The sequence below is a fragment of the Euleptes europaea genome, chromosome 2, assembly GCF_029931775.1.
Source record: "Euleptes europaea isolate rEulEur1 chromosome 2, rEulEur1.hap1, whole genome shotgun sequence".
In the NCBI taxonomy this organism is placed as follows: domain Eukaryota; kingdom Metazoa; phylum Chordata; class Lepidosauria; order Squamata; family Sphaerodactylidae; genus Euleptes; species Euleptes europaea.
Window position 1 is genome coordinate 118,122,859 of NC_079313.1, and position 21,182 is coordinate 118,144,040.

Below are 21,182 nucleotides of genomic sequence, written 5' to 3' on the forward strand. Positions count from 1 at the left end.
CAAATGTCCAAGAAGATTAGTTTGCAGTACAAGGATAAAAATCATCTGGTCAACTTTTGCACACAAATGCTTTACAGCTAGGTCACAAATCAACTTAAAACTCTCCTCCCCTGTAGCTGGATCATTTAGACCTTCCCTTCGCTACCCTTACATATAACCTATTACAGCTGAAACCAAGCAGCATGTGTTTTCCTGCAAAATGTGAAGTAATACCAAAAATGACAGTTATGAGAGAAATGAGGGCATCCGTTCACTGATCCTTCAGTTTGTATCGAACCATGACATCATTTTCTGGCTGTAGCATTCCAAAACCGTATCTTTCCGTGTCGAAGTCCGGGATCTTTGTGTCAGGATCTTTCAGCTCCAAATCAAAATGGCTTAAGAGAAGGAAAACACACCTGAAATGATAAAAAGTAATTAGGTCAGTGTTGAAGACGTTCGCTTTGTACAATTTCTGCACCTTCATATAAAGCAGTTAGCTTTTTACCATTAAATAGGTAGAAAGATACAAAGAACTAGACTGGAACTGTGGACCTAGAATGCTGCTTGGCACCACAGAGCCAATTATTAAGTTAATCATGAGCTGCAGCCGGATCCGAAGCATGTTTACTCATGAGCAACCCTGTTTATGCTGTGGGGTTTGCTGTTATGTAAGTACGGACAGGACTGCAGGCTAAATCCCATTGAAAACAATGAATTTGTATAGAAACACCCCTCTTATAAAGGTACATCTGACTGCAGCCTTGGTCTACTGTTGACTGGTACATTGAAATTATCCTGAATGGTTGGCAGGATGTTACAGATGATCCTCTTACCATGTGGTTGCTTACCAGGTGGAATAAGTTTATTACTACCTGGTAAATATTCACCCAATGCAAATGACCACATACTAGGTAAGAATGTAATCCCGTCTGGTGTGCAATCACTTGGAAAGAGGGTTACCTGTATTTCCCTGAGAATTGTCAGTGAGAAGGATTCCATGGAGAAAGTGGACAGAGATGACTTCTTGTCTATCTCAAAATATGAGATTCTTGGAGGCAAAAGATTCAGGACGGACCAAAGGAAGTACTTCTTCTCTTAACCAGTAATAAAACTGTGGAATTCCCTGCCAATGGACATAGTGATAGCCACAAGCCTTTAAAAGGGGATTAGACAGATTCTCTCTCTCTCTCTCTCTCTCTCTCTCTCTCTCTCTCTCTCTCTCTCTCTCTCTCTCTCTCTCTCTCTCACACACACACACACACACACACACACACACACACACACAATCTTGACAGTGCCATGGAACTCTGGTTTAATTTTGCTACAACACACTAACACATCTACCCCTCTGTAATCCCTTTCACCAAATTTTCCTCCAATGGAGACAATCTTTCTCTTAGGGAATAAATCTTTCTTCATTGGAAAAAAAAGTGATTAATTAGGCATCCCTAGTGAATTAGCCCTGACCTGGATGGCCCAGGCTAGCCTGATCTCGTCAGATCTCAGAAGCTAAGCAGGGTCAGCCCTGGTTAGTATTTGGATGGGAGACCACCAAGGAATACCAGGGTTGCTGTGCAGAGGAAGGCACTGGCAAACCACCTGTTAGTCTCTTGCCTTGAAAACCCCATAAGGGGTCGCCATAAGTCAGCTGCGACTTGATGGCACTGTACACACACACAGCTAATCAGGGAGCTTCTGGGTCCCTCCCCCTGAAAACACAGCCTTGTTGCACTTTACTTGGAGGGGGCGGGTCAGCTCTTAAAGGGACTGGGTGCTTTTGCTGGGTATTCCTCCCCACCTTTCTTCAACAGCTCTCTGCTGGGAGCTGCCTTCCAATCTTTGCAGCGTTCTTCAGTGTCTTCCTGCACATTTCATGACGGTTTAACTCCCTCTTTTGTGCTTTGCTTTGAGGGAAGGGGTTGGATGGGGGGGGGACAGACACGGGGAAGGGAGAAGCCAAAATGGGCATGGGGAGAGAAACCCGAAGTTAAGAGCTATGCATGGGTGGTGCAGATCCGATCTACAGGACTAGACAGGCAGTTCATTAAACATCAATATGGATTTTTTTTGTAAAAATAGAGACTTCAACCATTTTAACAATGGATTATGTCCTTATTCACACACATAAACGATTAAAATGGAACCGGAAAAACATTTTTTGAAATTTTGTGTTGTTTATGAGAGGGATTTGATTTCTGAGATAACCCGAGGCTGGATTCTCTGGATCTATTACTGGAGCAAAGAGGCAAGCAGTTTGTCAATGACTGACATCCACTTACTGTTTGATGCTATTGACTGCATAGAACTTTCCGATACAGACGTTTATTCCAGCACCCCAGGGCATGTTGTAATACTTGAGCTTCTCCCCTTCTTTATAGAAATCTGTTTTTTCTGTACCATCTGAATTGAGGAATCTGTCATATTTGAATTTCTGAAAAAAATAAGAAACATAAGAAAAGCCCTGCTGGATCAGACCAAGGCCCATCAAGTCCAGCAGTCTGATCACACAGTGGCCAACCAGGTGCCTCTAGGAAGCCCACAAACAAAACCACTGCAGCAGCGTTATCCTGCCTGTGTCCCACAGCATCCAATACATTAGGCATGCTCCTCTGATCCTGGAGAGAATAGGTATGCACCATGACTAGTATCCATTTTTACTAGTAGCCACAAATAGCCCTCTCCTCCATGAACATGTCCACTCCCCTCTTAAAGCCTTCCAAGTCGGCAGCCATCACCACATCCTGGGGCAAGAAGTTCCACAATTTAACTATTTAACAATTTTACTATTCCACATTGAGAAGTACACAGTGAGGCAACCATTCCTGCAATGTGAAGTTTTAACTCAAGCGAGACATAGGTTAGAAGTTGAGCGGCAATGCAGTATAATGGTTAGAGTGCTGGCCTATGATCTGGCAGACCCACATTTAAATCCACACCCTGACATGGAAGCTTGCTGGGTGACCTTGGGTCAGTCACCCTCTCTCATCCTAACCTACCTCACAGAGATATTGTAGCTTGCTTTGAAGAGCTAGATTCAAGTACAGAAGCCTCAACAGGCCAACAAGATTTTCGGGGCATAAGCTTTAGAGAGTCAAAGTTCCCTTCGTCAGATGCTACTAGACTCGAATCTAGATCTTCTACTACAGACCTACCTGGCTACCCTCTGAAGCTAGCTTACGTTGAGTTTCTCTTCCTGCCCCAGAAAAAAGGAACATGAGAATTTCCTAGTTTCCTGGGATGCAAGGGGGCATCGGGTAACTTTAAGAACAATAATGTATTAAGACTTGCGTGACTCAGATGCCAGCATAGTTTCTTCCATAACGGGCTCTGGGAGGCTGTGCGTAAGAGGAAGCAAACCCATTTTGTTTCTCTGTTAACAAAGAGAAAACTGATAGGGGAGCAGAGTTGAAACTCAGAGGAGAGGAAGTCACTGAGCTATATTTAAAAAAAATGCATTAGGTTGTCACAGTAACAGGCAAGGAGGAATTCCATTCATCCTAATAAATCAGTGCTGGTTCTCACTCACTACTGTTTACCCAGTTCCATTTTTAGGTCTTAAATACATATCCAGAGAATTGCTATTTTTGCTTCTGGAAGGGCTTGTAAGAGCCATGCTTGAGAGCACATAATCTTCCTCAGTGTGGTTTGCACATGACCGATTTGTCATACATGGGCAACCAAGCTATTTCTGATCTAACTTCATAGGTAAACCTTTTGCATTGCCTGATACAAGGATTGTCAAGGGTTTTGTCAATTTAGTGGTCAGGATACAGAGTAATCTTTATACATATGAAAAGCAGCCCTTTGTGATTCAGATACAGAATTTAATGGTGTGTGTGGGTATACACCCACACAGCCACATCTGCAATGTTTGAAATGTACATACAATACTGTACATACAGTACAGTACAATTTTTGAAAATTGGTTAGCAATGGAGGGGGCACAAGTAGTTAGCCTTGCCTAGGGCGCAAAAATGACTGGCACCGACCCTGCAGATACCACCAAAATCTGGACTGCAGAGAGAGTTCTGTCCCACTCCACTTTTTGTGTCTGCACCTATGCCAGTACTTGGATTGTTGTTATTCATCATCTTTATATAGAAAGCGCTCAAATTTACATTTGAAAGGCCATGCTGAATCAGACGAAGGCCCATCAAGTCCAGCAGTCTGTTCACGCAGTGGCCTCTAGGAAGCCCACAAACAAGACGACTGCAGCAGCACCATCCTGCCTGTGTTCCAAAGAATCTAATATAATAGGCATGCTCCTCTGATCCTGGAGAGAATAAGTATGCATCATGACTAGCATCCTGCCTGTGTTTCACAGCACCTAAATGGGCATGCTCCTCTGATACTGTAGAGAATAGGTATGCATCATGACTAGTATTCATTTTGACATGGACAGCTCTATCCTCCATAAGAACATAAGAAAGGCCATGCTGGATCAGACCAAGGTCCATCAAGTCCAGCAGTCTGTTCACACAGTGGCCAACCAGGTGCTTCTAGGAAGCCCACAAACAAGACAACTGCAGCAGCACCATCCTGCCTGTGTTCCACAGCACCTAATACAATGGGCCTGCTCCTCTGATACTAGAGAGAATAGTATGCATCATGACTAGTATTCATTTTGACTAGTAGCCATGGGATACCCCTCTCCTCCATGAACATGTCCACTCCCCTCTTAAAGCTTCCGAGTTGGCAGCCATCACCACATCCTGGGACAGGGAGTTCCACAATTTAACGATGGCGTTGGGTGAAGAAATACTTCCTTTTATCTGTTTTGAATCTCTCACCCTTTCCATAATTTATTTTGGTTCTGCTAGTCTTGGAATGGGCTGAACACAGCACTCTTAGTGGCACCCAAACATTCTCCAATTACCACTGGAAATTCTTGCCCTTCTCCATCTCCCTGAGATTTCATAAACATATTAATCTGTCTTCATACTCTTAGGGACTAGAAGGGTTTTCGTCTTTTTTTAGAGCAAGCTGCAATTTGTAGGAAGCTCGAATTCTGCAGCGGGCTCCAAATTGTACGCAAGTAGCATAATGTACGCGACGACTCCTGGAAGGTGCGCAATCCTGCCCTGAGTGGAACTTTTCTTTTGATGCGTAGTTCGTGCCAATTTTATTGTGTTTCAATTTGCCAGAATGTAATTATGCAGGAGGTTCAAGGTGGCTGCACACTGCATTGTTGCATTCTCGGTTCCGTAGGTATAGATAAGCTACACCGTGAAAGGAATCTGCAGAGGAGGCTGTCACAAAGAGCATGATTCAGAATGGCGCAAGTTACCTCTGGTTCCTCATAGATTTCAGAGTCCATCTGAGGGCTTATGAAAGGAAAGAGGCAAAGTCTATCTCCCTTTCTCAGGCTGTAGTCTCTGCCGCTTGCCAATCTCAGAGGCATGTCTTGAAGGACTTCTCGGCTGATGAAAGGAGCCGCTGTCAAACGCAGCGTTTCATTCAATAAGCTGTCTGTACAAACAAGAGAACCAAGGAGGAGAATTATTGTGTCCAATAAAGATGCAGCAGAAAACGGTGTGGGTGGCTGTCGTTCCATAGAGGACTGATCAATTTCCAACAGTACAAACTGCTAAACAAAACACCACCACGTCATGGCTTCGAAATTCCTTCAGAAAGCTCCAGGTCTTTAACTTTCCCTCAAAAACTAAACAATTGGCAAAATAAAAGAAAGGTGAAGTCTGACAATCTCTTTTCTTTCAGGGCCTGATTCTTCTTTATGTTACTCATTTCAGATACTTTTAAGCTGCCCCTTCACCCAACTAAGGGTCCCCAAGGCAGCAAACAATAAAAACATCAGAACAATAAAAACATCTAAAGCAGAGAGAAAGGAGGGGAGAAGAAGCAGGGGGTGCAAAAATGCCTCCACCCTCAGATCCCACCCTTCCTCCCTCATTGTGCACCAGGAAGTGCCCATTTGTACAGAACTTCGAGGTCCCTGCATTGGCTTGAGATCAGGATCCAAACCCGGCACCTTTGGAAACTGTATGAGCAAAAGTGGCACTTTTAGAAAGGAGAGGCAGTAGAAAGAGGTGGAAGGAGTGGGGGGGGGGGGAGAAGGTGTGTTAGACTTTTTACAATTTGCTTTGGGGTTGAGGTTTTGGGAAGTGTATTTTCCCCCTGCCTCCCCACAGCATTGTGGTGTATTCCTGGAGTTCCCCTCGGCTTTTCTCTGATCTTTGCCAAGCCTGCTTTGCTGTGGTGCTGAATTTTCCACCAAGCCACATGGCTGCATTTTCAAATTCCACTGGCCAATTTTCTTTCTCCTGTTCTGGGAAGGTGTGGGAGAGGTCTTTGGTTTTCTAATCAGCAGTTGAATATTGTTGTATCTGTATAATCATGCATCTATCAGGTTGTGCGTGTGTGCGCTAAGTGCCGCCAAGTCGCTTCTGACGTGTGTGTGCAAAGTGCTGTCAAGTCACAGCCACCTTATGGCGACCCAGTAGGGTTTTCAAGGCAAGAGACATTCAGAGGTGGTTTGCCGCTGCCTGCCTCCATGTCACGACCCTGGTATTCCTTAGAGGTGGCCGATCCAAATACTTGCTTAGCTTCTGAGGTCTGATGAGATCTGGCTAGCCTGGAGCTATTCAGGTCAGGGCACCCTATGATTTGACGGCCTCCAAAATGTCCTAGCAATAACAGCCTTGCTCAGGTCTTGCAAGCTGAAATCAGGTTGTACTAATAACAATACTATTCAATTGCTGATTTTATAAACCAACTAAAAGAGCCCCTGTAGAATGGTGGGAGGTGGCAGCAGCAGTGGGGGAATTACAGGAACCTTTATCTAAAAAATGTATATAATATATGGGGCACCATTTTGTAATTTTGCCCCCTTCCAAAAAAAATGTAGATCCAGCCCTCACATTTAGTATAGAATGGTCATAACTTCATTTATTACAAGGTAGTGGGAATGGTAAGAGAGATTTATACTACCTATGTAGACAGCCATGGTGGTATAGTGGTTAGGTTGTTGGAGACCAAGGAGACATGAATTCAAATCTCCACACTGACTGTCCTACAGTGAAATCCTAAACAGGCTTACATCCTTCTAATCCCATTGCCTTTAACAAATTTAGAAGGGTGTTTAGGGTGGTGCTGCTAATTTCTTAAGTTCCTTGCAGCTCTGCTATTCATGTGTGGTTAAAGCCTCCATTGAAGTTCTTGATGTTAACCTGTTTACTGGATGTCTTTTCTAGAAGCTGTAAAAGCTCTTGGCATAAGCAGATATGTAGCAGAAATAACAGTCTGAAAAAGTGCTACTGCAAGAACAAATCAACCCAATTTCAATAGCAGCTTGGAGCAGATTTAATGAGAATTTTTAAAAACAACAACAGGAAACTTGACTGGAAACAATGAAGCTGCCATGCAGATGCATAAGGTATTGACTTGGGAACAAGAAGCAACAACTTCAAATAATGACGCAGCTTAGTGAAAATGAGGTCCTTTGAAGTACTGAGTTCAAATCCTGGTGTTGGCAAGCTGTTGTGTTTATTTAATGATGGTTCTTTTTACTGTTTTATGGGGGGGTTAACATTTGATATGCTATGGGGCTAGGGAGGGGGATGGGAGGGATGAAAGGGAATGAGAAAAGTACGTTATACAAACAATGTATGTAGAATAAGAAATATATATTTGAAATTTGTATAAAAAGAAACAATAAAAAAAAACATTTGATGTGCTGTAAGTCACTGGGGGGGTACACTATACCAAAAGGCAAGATGTAATTTTTTTTAAAAAAGTAAGTCATGCCTCTCTTTCTAGACATATAACATTGGACTAACGGTAGAGAAAGGAGCCCCGTGGCACAGAGTGGTAAGCTGCAGTACTGCAGTCCAAGCTCTGCTCACAACCTGAGTTCAATCCCAACGGAAGTTGGTTTCAGGTAGCTGGCTCAAGGTGGACTCAGCCTTCCATCCTTCCGAGGTCGGTAAAATGAGTACCCAGCTTGCTGGGGGTAAAGGGGAGATGACTGGGGAAGGCACTGGCAAACCACCCTGTAAACAAAAGTCTGCCTGGTAAATGTCGGGATGTGACGTCACCCCATGGGTCAGGAATGACCCGGTGCTTGCACAGAGGACCTTTACTTTTATCTATAATGGTAGAGAATGAGAGATATGATTAAAATAAGGATTTTAAAGCTTTTTAATCCTTTTAAAATACTGTATTTGTTAACAATTCAGGCCTTCCTCCACTGTTTGCAAACTCATGTGCGTGTATTCAAATAAATATGTTTCAGTGTGAATGGGTCACTCATGCAACTTGTTTTTAATGATTCTGTACGCTGTGGTTGGTTTCCTACACTGTCCAGAATCTTCATCTGCAAACATTCCTCTTTCTCTTACTATGCTGTAGGTCAACAATGCATCACACATTTGCATAAACACTGCAGGAAAAATTCAACAACAATTTACATTGGCATGACACTGCAACGTCAGATGAAGCAAAGGCATTAGAACTGAAGACACTGAAGAAAATACGGTGGGGTGGGGGATGAAGAAGAAGATAAGGTTTTAATACCCTGCTGTTTTTCTACCTTGATGCTTGAAGTGGCTTACAACTGCAGGCCCTTTCTCTCCACTTAACAGGCTTCTTGTGAGGTAGGTGGGGCTGAGAGAGTTTGGAGAGAACTGTGACGGCCCCAAAGCCACCCAGCAGGCTTCATGTGGAGGAGTGGGGAATCAAACCTGGCTCTCCAGATTAGGGTCCGCTGCTCTTAACCACTACTGGTCAGCATTCCCTAAACCTGCCTGAAAACACCAATAGGACATCCAAAGTAGGAAGACTTAATGCTCACTTCTATTCTCAAGGCTCATGGCCAAATCACCCTTTACATTTCACGACGAGGAATCCAGAGACCCGACTAACTTTCCCTGCAGCTGCTATGAATGGAACTTTAAAAGTCTTTAAGGGGCGGATTTGGCTTGGAGTTATGGCATGGGGGGAAAAGGTCCTCATGTGTCCCCCCCCTAGGGTTGCCAACTGCCAGGTAGTAGCAGGAGATCTCCTGCTAATTCAACTGATCTCCAGCCGATAGAGATCAGATCAGCTGGAGAAAAATGGCCGCTTTGGAAATTGAACTCTATGGCATTGAAGTCCCTCCCCTCCCCAAACCCTGCCCTCCTCAGGCTCCGCCCAAAAATCTCCCACTGGTGGCGAAGAGGGACCTGGCAACCCTACCCCCCCCCCCACACACACTATTCCTCAACCGAAATGGTCCCAGGGAAGTTATCTGCCCAATTTTGGAGCTGCTGTAGCTGCAGGGAGAGTGAGTCAGCTCTGGTGAATGTAGCGTGTAGTTTGCCCCTCAGATGCAAAGCTCCACTAATTCCTCTCTACTCTCCTGGCTGAAAAAATAGTCCACACCTGCAGGTCACTCAGTGAATGCTAGACTGCAGAACTTCAAGCTAGATATTGGACTGAACACACAGCTGGCCCTCATCATTACTTAGGAGCTAAAGTGGGCCTTGGGCAATATTGAAGCAATACCAAGCATATCTGGGAGATAGATACCCAAGACGTGTCACCTGCTGGATGTCTCCAGTTCACAGTCAGCCTCCTCCAAGCCTTGCTCAGCTCCTTAGTGGTTTATGGCCTGACAGACACAGGGCACACAAAGTGAAACATGGGAGTTACGTACCCTGTCCCATATAAGAAGAGCCCTGCTGCATCAGACCAGTGTTTCATCTAGTTCAGCATCGTGTTTCACACAACCAACCAGTTTCTCTGGAGGGTCAAAAACAGGGCTCAGAGGCCAAGGCATTTTCCTGCTGCTGCTGCCCAATACTGGTATCCAGAGAGGTCGACTGCCTCTGGATGGGGAAGTTCCCTTTAATCATCATGGCTACTGCAGCCCCAGATGTGGAGATTCCCTTTAGATACTTGTCTTGCAGCCACTGATGGATCTCTCATCCACAACTCTATCTAATCCCTTTTTAAAGCTATTTCTGCTCATAGCCATCTCTGTGTCCACGGGAAGTGAATTTTACAATTTAATTGGTGGTGGAAAGTGCCATCAAGTCTCAGCCTATTTATGGCAACCCAGTAGTGTTTTCAAGGCAAGAGACATTCAGAAGCGGTTTGCCATTGCCTGCCTCTGCATAGCAAGCCTGGTATTCCTTGGAGGCCTCCTATACAAACACTAATCAGGGCTTAGCTGCCATAACTAGAGTTTCCTTTCTCTTTCTGTTTTCCAGGGTTGTGCACACAAGCAAGCCCCACATAATTTCTTCATGGGATGAGCACATAATGAACACATGAAGCTGTCTTATACTGAATCAGACCCACGGTCCATCAAAGTCAGTATTGTCTACTCAGACTGGCAGCGGCTCTCCAGGGTCTCAGGCAGGGGTCTTTCACATCACCTACTTGCCTAGTCCCTTTAGCTTGAGATGACAGGAATTGAACCTGGGACCCTCTGCATGCCAAGCAGATGCTTTACCACTGAGCCACAGCCCCTCCCACACACAGGCCCATAAGCATCAAGAAATGTTAGTGAGAAGGGGGGGAGTACACAGAGACAGATATTCCTGCAAGTTAGATGAGAAAAGAAAGGCTGTTTCCATAGAAATTATGTTTGTGTGTACTGGGGAAATCCAGTGTTCTTGGGGACAAGCATAAAGTTTGGGAAGATTCCAAAGAAGCCGGCATGATGGATGAAGAAGACTTTCAGGATTCAGTAATGGGATTCAGGAGACACTGAAGTATCTTGCCAGACACACCAAGTGGCCCAAAGCTAGCTCTGAAGAAGAGATTACTAACCAAAAATTGGGGTGTTGTCCAGAATCTCTTGGCTGGTCATCTGCATTTGCCCCATTGTTTGTCTTCTGGTTCTAAATATTCCCTCCACTTCACCTTGAATTGCTGCCCTGGCGGAGGGATGTTTTAAAAGAAAAAGGAGAAGCCAAAAAACAGCAGGTCCTGCATTGCTCTAAAAATAAGAATACCAAAACAGGAAATCAGCATTTTTTTTAAAGACCCATGTACTACTAACAACACCCACTACATCACACCAAAGCAAAGCACATCAGTATAAATATCATTTTCATTAGAAAAGAACACCTATTTCATCCTAATGTGAAAGGTTTGAGTTGGCAGTTCACAAAATTAACACAGAACGGGTTCTTGAAAGATGACTGTAAAAAGCTGATAAACATCTTTCAAGCGCTTGTGCATTATTAATGACCGTATTCCCAGAACGAAACACTTGGCTCAGAAACCTGAAGGATCAAAGAGTTCTTTTGTCAGAAAGATGATAGCAAAAAGAACTGGTCAAGTACTATGAATTAAGACAGGCATCTGAACCCCAAAGCTGCAACAGAAAATTAAATGCTCTGAGTGGAAATAGACTGTAATTTTTCAGAGAACGGAAAATGGTATGGCAGAGGCATTACACAATGAAACAATAAAGCCATTTTGCTACTATCATTAACCAAATTAAAAATGAATTCTATCTGTTAATATTAGTTGATATTTGAATCTTGGTTGTTCTGGTACCTGGATGCCTGGTTTAGAGTTCGTGGAGATCAAAGAGAAAGAAGGGGTTATACCTAGGGTTGCCAACCTCCAGGTGGTGGCTGGAGATCTTCCATTACAACTGATGTCCAGCCGACAGAGATCAGTTCACCTGGAGAAAATGGCTGCTTTGGCAATTGGACTACGGCCTTGAAGTCCCTCCCCTCTCCAAACCCTGCCCTTCTCAGGCTTCGCCCCCAAAATCTCCAGGTATTTCCCAACCTGGAGCTGGCAAACCTAATTATAACCGACAAGCATTTATTCCTTCTTCCCTACCGTTTACTGCATGGATCAGGCTGGTACTGATGCTGGGGGCCTTGGCCATGGCTGTTGCTGACTTGGCCCAACCAGGCAGGGGCCAGTGTGGACGACAATCCCTCTTTCTCCCCCCTTCCTTCTCTAGCACCTGCCCCAGTGCCTCAAACGCTCTTCAGATGCATCACTGTCATGGTACCTCAGTGCATCCCAATAAATGTATCACCATGGCGATGGTCATAAATAACCAGAAAGAGCATCCAAAGCATTGGGAAACAGGAGGGGGAGAGAAGAGGAGAGAGATTCTCAGCTGTTCTGCTGCCTGGCCAGCACTCAACTCTGCCTGGTCTGGACAGTAAGTGCACAAAAGAGGGGGAAATAGAGAAAAATGAATAAATGTAAAAAAACCCCAAAAAACCCCAGTATGGATATGAACAAAATAATGAAAGCAAAAATATAAAGTTTATATGAGCTGAAACAAAAGCATTGTCATACATACTTCTAATCTGCGCGTTCATCCTACTATTACTTCAGTTCACAGGTTTTGACAGATTTTTTGGAGTGTTTTCATAAAATCTGTATGACTAGGAAGGACAGTGGGGCAAAAGAAACAGCCGAGGAAACCACAGGAAACCATACCACTATCATACCACCTTCTACTCATACAGAGGGGGAAATGTAGTCTGTTTCTCTTGGCCTCTATGCACTTCAGTAAGATTCTCCAAAATGAACTAGCATGGAAGGTAGCAGTCAGAGAGCCAGACTAGGATTTGGGAGAAGTTCAGATCCCCATTCTGCCTTGAAATTCATGGCGGACCTCGGCCAGTAACTTGTTCTTTCACTCTACCCTACTTCACAGGGTCATTGTAAAGGTAACACTGATAAGAGACTCACGTATGCTGATGTGGACTCTTTGGAAGCAGGTATGATTTAAAAGAAAGATGAGTTGCAGCCAGCATGGTGTGGTGGTTAAGAGCAGTGGTTTGGAGCAGTGGACTCTGATCTGGAGCAGGGCTTCTTAAACTTTTTCCACTTGCGACACCATTTCGCCCAAGAAATTTTTACGCGACCCCAGGTACATAGGTATATAAAAGAGCCCCGTGGCGCAGAGTGGTAAGCTGCAGTACTGCAGTCAAAAGCTCTGCTCACGACCTGAGTTCGATCCCAACGGAAGTTGGTTTCAGGTAGCCGGCTCAAGGTTGATTCAGCCTTCCATCCTTCCGAGGTCGGTAAAATGAGTACCCAGCTTGCTGGGGGTAAAGGGAAGACGACTGGGGAAGGCACTGGCAAACCTCCCTGTAAACAAAAGTCTGCCTTGGAAACGTCAGGATGTGACGTTACCCCACGGGTCAGGAATGACCCGGTGCTTGCACAGGGGACCTTTACCTTACCTTTATATAAATCAAACATTTACTGATAATAAATCATAAATAAATTTATACTGTTGCCAAATTTTCCCGACCCCCAAATTCAGTTATGTGACCCTATATAGGGTTGCGACCCACAGTTTAAGAAGCTCTGATCTGGAGAACAGGGTGTTATTCCCCACTCCTCCACATGAGTGGTGGATGCTAATCTGGTGAACCGGGTTGGTTTCCCCACTCCTACACATGAAGCCAGCTGGGTGACCTTGGGCTAGTCACAGCTCTGTTAGAGCTCTCTCAGCCCCACCTACCTCACAGGGTGTCTTTTGTGGGCAGGGGAAGGGAAGGTGATTGTAAGCCAGTTTGATTCTCCCTTAAGTGGTAGAGAAAGTCGGCATATAAAACCCAACTCTTTTTCTTCTTCTTCTTCTGATGTTGGTAGCGGTGGTGATATTTATTTATTTACATTATTTATAGTTCGCCTTTCTCACATGGACTCAAGGTGGATTACACATAGCAAGGCAGTACAATCAACAAAATGGGACATACAATAACTAATGCATTAGGATATTAGAAGTCTGGACTGGAACCACCAGAAAGAAACAGAAGCCTAGTGTAAGTATTATTTTGACATATCAAGTGGTACAGAAATTACACAATAGGATTCTACGTACAATACATTATACACAGCAGTAAAGACCACAAGTCCCAATCACTTATCCAAGTAAATTTGTGAAACCATTTTGCACTGTGCAGCCTTGTTACCTGCGCAGAAAAGCCCTCTTGAATCGTTCAGTTTTGCATACCGTAGTTTGCGGAAGGCCAGGAGAGTGGAAGCTTCCCTGACCTCCTCGGGCAGGCCCTTCCACAAGGCGGGAGCCCCAACGGAGAAAGCACATATACATGTAGTTGTCGATTTGGCTCATCTGCAGGTTGGCACCTGCAGAAACCCCTGCTGACAGGAGCGGAGTTGTCACAGTGGAGCATAGGGAGAGAGGCGGTCTTGTAAATAAGAGGGGCCAAGACCATGAAGGGCTTTATATGTGATAGCCAACAACTTAAACTGAGCTTGGTAACAAATGGGCAACCAACCGGGGGTATGCAGAATGGGAGTAATATGCATGCTCTGTCTAGCTCCCACTAATAGGCTGCGGCATCTGAACCAGTTCAAGCTTCCAAGTTGATTTTGATGGGGGGCCCAACGTACAATGCATTATGGTAGTCTTGTCTCAATGTTACTGGGGCATGGATCCCGGTGGCCAGGTCAAGGTGTATCAAGGTATGGGGCCATTTTACAGGCTAGGCGGAGTTGGAAAAAAGATTTTTTGTGCATGCATGCATTTGTGTACACACACACACACACACACACACACACACAAAGGAGTTCGACAAAGCACTCTGAATCACAGTGATCTGGTTAGCTAGGAAAAAGGATCAGCTAGGGAAAAGGTAGCCTTGTCTCAATGTTACTGGGGCATATTTCCAGGTGGCCAGGTCAGGTGTATCAAAGTATAGGGCCATTTTACAGGCTAGGCTGAGTTGGAAAAAAAGCTTTTTTGCGCACGCACGCACGCGCATGCTTGCACACACGCGCAAAGGCATTTGACAAAGCACTCTGAATCAGTGATCTGATTAGCTAGGAGAAAGGATCAGAGTTTCCCAGTATACTGCAGCTGAGTTTGAGCGAAGGTGGCACCCCTGAAAAAGAAGGGCTTCATTGGGTGGGGATATCTGGATCCTATGAAACAACTGAGAAATTAGGGGAAGACCTGTAGAGATGACATGATGTTATGTATTAGGGCAACAATGGCTATATGTTCAGGTAGGCTTGCTTCCCTCCAAGGCATATTTACTTTTAGACAAGGGCCACTGAATCATCGAAGTCTGCAGGGAAAGACTGGTAGGTATCTAATTTCCAAGTGGTAAATTTTTATACGGAATAGAGATTGGCAGCAATAAAAAAAATTGGCTGGCCATCTTGAATCAATATGCGGAATTAATGCTTCCTCCTTTGCACCCACAACACACTGTTCATCTCTTGGCATGCAACCCATCTTCTCTCCCCGCCTTCTATCAATCCCTCTATCTTCTCTCCCTCTGCCTTCTCTCTCAGCCAACGACCATGCCTGGGAAGAAACAGTCCCTGTGAGACTGTTTTATTCTCTTCCCCGTAGTTGCACTTCATGCCTTCCCTTCAGAATCATTCGTTAACATCACAGTTGTACCATCAGAGTTGACTTCCAGGCATGGATTGAACAGTATGACACGGGGCAATTTCCTCCTGCATCGCCGGCTGTGGCCATGACTGCTTTTTAAATTTTATTTTTGAATCTGTTTCCAAATAGGTCAAAGGGACATGAGGTGTAAAGAGGAAGGGCTCCCAGGAATAGATTGCATGTTGAATTAAAAAGCGGCAGGGCTTGAGTGATATGCAAGTTTTTTCAGACTCTCCGCAGTAGGGTTCCTCTCCGCCTTAACTTCCTCTCCATCTAGAGCTACCAAAACCCGTGTGATTTGTACTGTGTAATGTGCTCAGCAGAGTGTATGCTTATGATTTGCTCTGCAGGATGTTGCTGTGAATCATTTATCATTCGGAAAGAATTACTGTTGGAAACCTTGTCTCTGGATCAGCAAATAAGGGGCTCCTGAGCAGGAACCTCCCTGTCCACCAGGGACTCAAGAACCAGATGTGCAAATCACCTAAGTCAATCAAAGAGTTGCCTCTCAATTGGCCAGTACCCTACCTTGCCTGAGATGCCAACTGCAGTGGCAAGAGACTACAAAGTGCTGAAGAAGTGCCAGATTCCAGGGTTAAGTGTGGTCCACTCCTCCTGGGGTTGCCAGCTCCAGGTTGGAAAATACCTGGAGATTTTTGGGGCGGAACCTGAGGACGACAGGTTTTGGGGAGGGGAGGGACTTCAATGCCATAGAGTCCAACTGCCAAAGCGGCCATTTTTCTCCAGGTGAACTGATCTCTATCGGCTGGCGATCAGTTGTAACAGCAGGAGATCTCCAGCTAGCACCCTAACTCCTCCCCAAGTGGGGCTTGCAGCAATTTTCAGGCCTACACCAATACTTAAGGCTCATTTCTGTTCCAGAGGTTGCTGAAACAAGCCCAGAAGATACCTACAGTCTCATGTTTTAGGGGCTCCTTGTCTTGCCTCCACCAGCTCTGGCTTTGTGAATGTTGTGTACTGCCTCTTTAAGAGGCTGCTAACCCTTAGCAAATGTGAGAGGGTAAGAGGAAAACCGCTTCACTTGCCTGCTGGTAACTTACAGGAGTGCTGGGTCTGCACAAACTGTTCAGAATAGGGTTGCCTCAAAACACCTCAACACTTTCTAGGTAAAATCTATAAGCTCTTGGTGACATATGACACGGAAGATGAACAAGTAAAGTCATGCCAAATTAAATGGATGGAAAACTTGAATGAAGTCATAACAATCGAGGAGTGGGAACAGCTATTCCGCAGAAACCTTAAATTCACCTTATGCCAAGGGATTCATGAAAATTGGTTGAAAATGCTACATAGATAGTACCTGACGCCGAGTGATATTCAAAATACGAACAGCTCGACATCTGGCTTATGTTGGAAATGCCACAAAGTCAGAGGCACTTTCTATCATTGTTGGTGGACATGTAAATCGGTCCAGAAATATTGGAAGAAAATACATAAGAACATAGAAGGCATTATCGACCAAAACATAAAATATGATCCTAAACTATATCTACTGAGTAAAACTCCGGATAACATTGACAAGGATCAACAAGATATGCTAAAATACTTAATTACAGCTGCAAGAGTAGTTTTAGCATCTCTATGGAAAACAAATAGAATACCACAAATCGAGATTTGGATTGATAAAGCATACGAGTACATAACAATGGCACAGTTAACTGAAACATTACAGAAAGATACTCAACAACGAAATAGTGACAAATGGAAACCCTTCTATGAATACATAAAAACAAAAAACAAAAAAAATATAACCTTTTGAGACTCAGCAGCAGATTCTTACTTGAGATCAAACTTAATTAGCTAATAATGTAAGGTATTATGACACTTTACAAAGGGGCAGTACTACTAGAGATATTAACGCTGTACAATATCCATGTATTTATTTACTTATATGTGTATATATTCTTTTTTCTTTTCCCCACCCCATTACCCTTTTTTCCTTCTGTATCCCATTTACTATTAAAAACCAATAAAAATATTTATTAAAAAAAAAAGAATAGGGTTGCCAGTCCTCCAGTGGCAATCTCTGGGAGCATTTCAGGGCCAAACCCTGGGAAGGGAGAGTGGCACAAACCTTGTGACGGCTTCCGGCAAAAAGCCTGGAAGTGACATCACAGCACCCACGACACTCTAGGCATTTGCTTAATCTCTATGAAGTCAACAAATACATTTCGGACTTGGGGAGGTTCACTGTACAAAAATGTGAACAACTTTCTGCTCTGGTTACAACCAACCAATGCTGGCTTTAGTGGAATTCACCACCCCAAGATAGGGTTGCCAGGTCCCTCTCTGCCACCGGCGGGAGGTTTTTGGGGCAGAGTCTGAGGAGGGTGGGGTTTGGGGATGAGAGGGACTTCAATGCCATAGAGTTCAATCGCCAGAGCAGCCATTTTCTCCAGGGGAACTGATCTCTGTCGGCTGGACATCAGTTGTAATCGCAGATCTCCAGCTAGTACCTGGAAGTTGGCAACCCTACCCCAAGCTGACGGAGCTGTTTTAGAGAACGGCCGATGCACTCCATGCCAAACGAAGGGGAAAAGAAACATTTGATGGATCAGCGCTGTGTGCTTCTCAAGGCTTTTCTTTTTCAAATTGTGATGATTAAGTGAAATGCAATACAGCATCACTGTTGCTTGCAAGTGCACCTACGGTACATTAAATCCAGCTGTGGAGTGCAGGGCTTGAATAATTCATGCCATTTGGGTGGGGGCCACAGGACCGTATTCCTTTCAAGTTTTCAAGACGGGTGTGTGTGGCTTTTTAAAAAAATTAAAGTGCAGGCATTTAAGAAGGGAATGTACCCACACGTTGGCTTTTAATTATTCATGTGGGGAGCAAATGGGTTGAGTTTAGTTTTCAGAAAAATAAAAACCGCTTCTACCTCCTTGGCATTCCAGAATACTCCTGTGCATTTCCCAGGGAAGCTGTCATGAGCTGTTGGGAAATGGCAGAGCGCACTGTCATTCGGGGCAGATTAACTTGGGGATGTGCAATTTTTTTCTCAGTCAGCAACAAGAAGCCAACGTTGTGGCTTTTAAGTTGCATTATAGGAAACCCAGGGGTGTCACAGCACATTTATCAGGGATCCTTCCATTTCAAAAATCAGTTATGGTGGAGAAGAAGAAGAAGAGTTGGTTTTTATATGCTGACTTTCTCTACCACTTAAGGGAGACGCAAACCGGCTTACAATCACCTTCCCTTCCCCTCCCCACCACAGACACCCTGTGAGGTCGGTGTGGCTGAGAGAGCTCTAAGAGATCTGTGACTAGCCCAAGGTCACCCAGGTGGTTTCATGTGCAGGAGTGGGGAAACCAACCCGGTTCACCAGATTAGCCTCCGCCGCTCATGTGGAGGAGTGGGGGATCAAGCAAGGTTCTCTAGATCAGAATCCACCTCTCCAAACCACCACTCTTAACCACTACACCACACTAATCTCTCAGTAGGGAAGTGAAGAGAGAAACTCACAGCTGAAATCCTGAAAGGGGGGGGGGTTGTACTGTACCTGAGTACTCCAAAGCTGTAACAGCATTGCTCTTGTTTGCATGTCTTCATTCACTCCGAGGTCGACCAAGTGCTGCTGATAGCTCTCCAGCCAAATGCTTCTGTTTGCTCTGCAGTTCAAGCTTTTCATAGATAGTAACTTCCAGAGATTATTCTTGATGCTGCCGAATTTCTTCTTTTCCACTGCAGACATCAATGGCAGAAACAGAGACACTGTATTATTATAATTCTGCTAGTACCTTATCCTTCCTATAAGGAGTTCAGAGCACATACATGAGAGTTCTCAACCCTGTGAGGCGGTGAAGAAGCCAACGTTAATAGAATAGTTTTGGAAGGCTGGTCCTCTGACTTGACCAGATTCAGTTGGATTGACAGACTAAAACCTTCTCCAGCAGTTTTCTTTTGTGTACATAAGTGCCCTCAAGTCGCAGCCAACCTATGGTGACCCCAGCAAGAGGCTTTCGAGGCAAGTAAGAAGCAAAGGTGGTTTGCCATTGCCTTCTTCTGCATAGTCTTCCTTGGTGGTTTCCAGTCCAAGTACTGACCCTGTTTAGCTTCCAAGAACTGACGAGATTGGGCTATACCATCAGTTCCTTCCTCAGCTCTCTTTTACTGGTATGCAAAATGTGAAATTCCCTTTATATCTGCCATCTAACAGTAGAAGCTTCAAATTCTTTCCCAGCCTTGGAAAGCCTTTATAAGAATGGTTCTTCCAACCTGAAAGGGGGCTACATGTGTACAGATGGAGTATAGATTCCCCTAATAGGGGAAACAGCATCTCTGGGGCTGTTTCACATCAGGAAAATGACACTGAAGAGGGAGGCAGAACCCCTTTCTCCCCACATGCTGGGATTCTGATCTAAATTGGACCCACATATTTGGAAGTTGAATTGCCACTGGGGAGGAAGAAGTGGCAGGTGGAATCTGGCTAGAAGTCAGAGTGAGAAACCCAGACTCCACCTGTGGAAAACTGTAACAGGCTGCTGGTCCCTTTGAGCAGGTCTGCATCCAAACCCTATTCCACGCAGTCTCACTTCTCTGGTTATTATGCAAAGACTCCCTTCAGACTTCAGCCTGATCCATGACTGATCTCTACGAATCTTGAATTCGGCTGCTCTTTATCTGAAGCACACATGCCAAACAGCTGCACGCCAGACCATTTTAGCTGGCACACAGGTCCAGTTCTACGCTCAAGGGACCAAGGCAAGCCCTCGGTGGTGCTGGAAGCCCTGCTGGGAATCATCTTACTCCCAATGGGTCCAGCAGCTAAAATCCTCATTTTCTCTCCCCCCACTATGTTGTTGAAAACATGAAGCTGCCTTCTACTGAATCTGACCCTTGGTCCATCGAAGTCAGTATTGTCTACTCAGATTAGTAGCGGCTCTCCAGGGTCTCAGGCAGAGGTCTTTCACGTCACCTACTTGCCTGGTTCCTTTAACTGGAGATGCCGGGGGTTGAACCTGGGACCTTTTGCATGACAAGTAGATGCCCTACCACCGAACCACAACCCCTCCCCTATTATCACATATGCTATTTCATGAGCATTAGAGGAAAGTTTTTATGAGAACATTCGTATCTGCCTCTCGAGGAAATGACATCCATTCCTCAGTAGATAGTCTCCTTCCCTTTCCCCAGCATCACATTCCCATTTCCATTTATCAACACACCAACATTTTCCTGATGAGGCATTGTGGGTTTTTTAAGCATTCAGGCCAAGAAGTTTCCCTACCCCTTGTCAACCTTGGAGAGCACCTTCAATCACACCTCCCTGCAGGCTTGAAGAAAAGAGAGGAGGCAATTGACATGTCCCGTCTGAGTAGGTGTCAGGAGAGCTCTTTAAAAAACAACAACATTCCTTTAAAAAAAATTGAATGGGGAGCTCATTTAGGATTTAAGAATGTCAGGGTGATGCTCCCATTTTGCTAGGGTTGCCAACCTCCAGGTGGTGACACCTTTATCTAGGTCCTTGACACTTGTAAAATACAGTGTGTAGCCAGCTAGCAAGGGAGCACCTTGCCCCTGTACAATTGTTAACAAGTATCACAATTTACAATTTTTTCACAATAAAGTGGCTTTTCAATATTTGTGGTACATAACACAACACAATAGAAATGTCCATAGAGGCCACCGGTGGAAATAGGCTTAACAGCTTTTTTTTATGCCGTAAGTGCTCAATTTTTTGATTTCACAGCCTCCTTTGGGGCACTAGTTATTTCTGTTTGACTACCAAACCTCCAGGTGGTGGCTGGAGATCTCCCACGATTACAACAGATCTCCAGGCAACAGAGATCAGTTCCCCTGAAGAAAATGGCTGCTT

General features: G+C 44.7%; 1 protein-coding gene across 1 annotated transcript in view; it reads right to left on the reverse strand.

Annotated features, from left to right (window-relative positions):
• Positions 1 to 219: 219 nt before the first annotated feature.
• The window catches only part of PTGIS (prostaglandin I2 synthase), a 50,189-nt gene continuing 29,226 nt past the window's right edge, over positions 220 to 21,182 (reverse strand). The window contains exons 7-11 of the mRNA XM_056844880.1: positions 18,867 to 19,048; positions 10,756 to 10,924; positions 5,270 to 5,451; positions 2,262 to 2,413; positions 220 to 398 (exon numbers count right to left, since the gene is read on the reverse strand). Of these exons, the coding sequence (XP_056700858.1) occupies positions 251 to 398; positions 2,262 to 2,413; positions 5,270 to 5,451; positions 10,756 to 10,924; positions 18,867 to 19,048 (833 nt within the window). The 3' untranslated portion in view covers positions 220 to 250. The remainder of the gene's footprint in view (positions 399 to 2,261; positions 2,414 to 5,269; positions 5,452 to 10,755; positions 10,925 to 18,866; positions 19,049 to 21,182) is intronic.